This window comes from Myotis brandtii, unplaced genomic scaffold, assembly GCF_000412655.1.
Source record: "Myotis brandtii unplaced genomic scaffold, ASM41265v1 scaffold670, whole genome shotgun sequence".
Classification (NCBI taxonomy): domain Eukaryota; kingdom Metazoa; phylum Chordata; class Mammalia; order Chiroptera; family Vespertilionidae; genus Myotis; species Myotis brandtii.
The window spans coordinates 2,828,109-2,830,588 of NW_005370611.1; the positions used below are offsets into that span (position 1 = coordinate 2,828,109).

General features: G+C 49.4%; 1 protein-coding gene across 2 annotated transcripts in view; it reads left to right on the forward strand.

Annotated features, from left to right (window-relative positions):
• The window catches only part of NQO1 (NAD(P)H dehydrogenase, quinone 1), a 12,765-nt gene continuing 10,285 nt past the window's right edge, over positions 1 to 2,480 (forward strand). For both annotated transcript variants that reach the window (XR_001359639.1, XM_014529185.1), the window contains exon 1: positions 1 to 409. Coding sequence is in view for 1 of the 2 variants with exons in the window: in XM_014529185.1 (XP_014384671.1) it covers positions 403 to 409 (7 nt within the window). In the remaining variant the exon portion in view is untranslated. The remainder of the gene's footprint in view (positions 410 to 2,480) is intronic.

Here is a 2,480-nt window from a genome sequence, read left to right on the forward strand (position 1 = left end):
GCCCCATCCCGAGCCGCCCACCTAGCCCGGACGCCAGCAGGAACTGCCTCCTTGGGTCCCAAGGCGGTTGCAGGGCTGTGGCCAGATGGGCACACCTCCCACTCCCTCCCAGGAGACCCCTCTCACCCCACCCCCACCCCGAGGGCACCCTTCTTCCAGGTCCCGAGGTCCCCCGTCCAGGCCCCAGTCTCCCCTTTCCTTCCTGGAACCGCAGCCTCCGCGAGCTCCGCCCTGCATCCCAGGGCCCCGGTGGCCGGCTCCGCCTTTGCTGGGTACTTGGCTGTGTGGCCGGGGCTGGGCCAGGCCAGATATAAAGCAGCCTCGGCTCGGCTGGCAGCACCCACAAGCCTCCTAAGACCTTGCCCCAGCCACCAGCCCCGCCACTCAGCGCACCCCGGAGCCATGACTGGTGAGTGCCTGCCCCGTTCCTCGGCTGGAGGCTGGAGGGGCTCGGCCCTGAGTTCTCTTTCTGGGCTCAAAACTGGAGAAGTGAAGGCCTTAGGGTCCTGGATGAGCCCTGACCAGCGTCGGGCGAGGGGAGCTCCTATTTCTATCCCACCCACCCCCGTAAATCGGGTGGGCGTTTAGGGAAGACGACCTCCCTAGGAGGTCTGCGAATGAACCAGAGCAGGTCCTCAGCGGTGTTAGATGTGGTCGCTCCTGCAGCAGAATAGCCTGCAGACGAGCAGAAATGGATCTGAAACTACAGGCGTTGAAAATCTAATTTGTCCCTCAAGACTCAGTTCCAACAGCAGCCCCTTCTGAAGCCTTTCCTACTCGCCAGCCCTAAAGCGGACGGCTTCCCAGTGGAACTTTGTCCCTTGCTTCTCCTATCAGGCAAATTGGCTCTTTGTCTATGTGTTTTATCACCTCTCTCTGGGTGAATTCTTTTTTTTTTTTTACACTTTATTTGAGAGAGAGAGAGAGAGAGAGAGAGAGAGAGAGAGAGAACATCGATCTGTTGTTCCACTTATTTATGCACTCACTGGTTGATTCTTGTATGTGCCCTGACCAGGATCCAAGTTTGGCATATGGGGATGACAATAACTAAACGAGCTACCCAACCAGGGCAGTTGTATTTCTTACAACTATATCCTTCCTGTTTGTGTCTTTTGTTTGTTTTATGGTAATAGGCATGCCTATAGCTAAATCAAGGCATAGATCTCCTGACTTTCTCATTTTCTGGGAAACAACTTCATGTTTTACTACTTAGGAAATGCCAGTTAATATTGATAAGAAGTAAATAATGTGTATATTGGTAACAAGCCAAGGGAATAAAAACTACCAAAGCAGTGTTCAGCAAACACTGATGTTACTAACGCAAAGGTAGATCGCAAAGAAAAGGCGAGTCAGCGCTTAAGGTACTCACGTTTCTCCAGGAGTGCTCAGTCCACGAGTTGGTAAGGAAGGCGGTGGAAATTTGTGGAGGCAGCTTCAGAAATTTCTTTCCATTTCCCCAGGTCTTCCAAAGCAGGTAAATCACTTTCATAGCATTTAAATCCTCATCAAACTGATATCCCACCAAATCAGAGTTTATAGAGTCAGAAATGCCAGGACCAAGCTTGGAGACCCTCTTTTTTGGCGTTCAGAGGCCTGAAGTGCACACCTGGCTGAATTTAACCTCATAGGCGCTGCCTATGCCAGGTGTGGTTCATGATGAAAGCAGGTAGAGAGCTGAAGGCTTAAATGTGCTTTTTCTAGTTCATTTTCTTCAAACAAGACAAAAACAGTTACAGGTGATTTCTCTCTGAGCTCCACCCACGGTTGCCCCTTTTAAGTATTAGCAAGATATGAGACAGTGGCACCAATGATTAGGAGAAACAGAGGTGGTGAGCTTCCTGTCCTGGGCACTCCTCCCCTCTCCCTCCACATTGTAGCATGGATTTATTTATGTCTCTACACTTCTAAAGTATTCCAGCTTCCCCACGTACTATGTAAATTTGGGTAATAATTTGCTTTACTTTTCTGTATGCATCAGTTTTCTCATCCATAATATGGGGATACTAATTGTATCTTCCTCTGAGGGTTACCGTGACAATTGAAAAAAGAGTGCAAAGCACTTAGAGCAGTGCCCAGCACAAAATAAGCAGCCGTTACCTGCTGTTATTGCAAAAGTAAAGCATGCTTATTCTAACAACTTCACTAGTACACACGTGGCCAAGAAAAAGTTCCTCTTTCCCCTCAACCCCTTTGTCATCTCTTACTTATCTAAGAAAACTATTAATAGTTTCGTATGATCATTCCATATCTTTTTCCCCTTATACCAATATAGTGCAAATCTACCTGCATGTACAGGGTGTCTCCAAAAATGTATACACACACTTTGAATAACTATAAAGGCAGTGTTTATTAAAATACTAGGGGCCCAGTGCACGAATTCGTGCACCTTGAAAGGAACCGTGGGCTGCGATGCTGAGGTGGGCACAGGGGAGGGTCTCAGCCTATCCTCCTTCCCCCCGCCCGGCCCCTCCCCCTCCTGC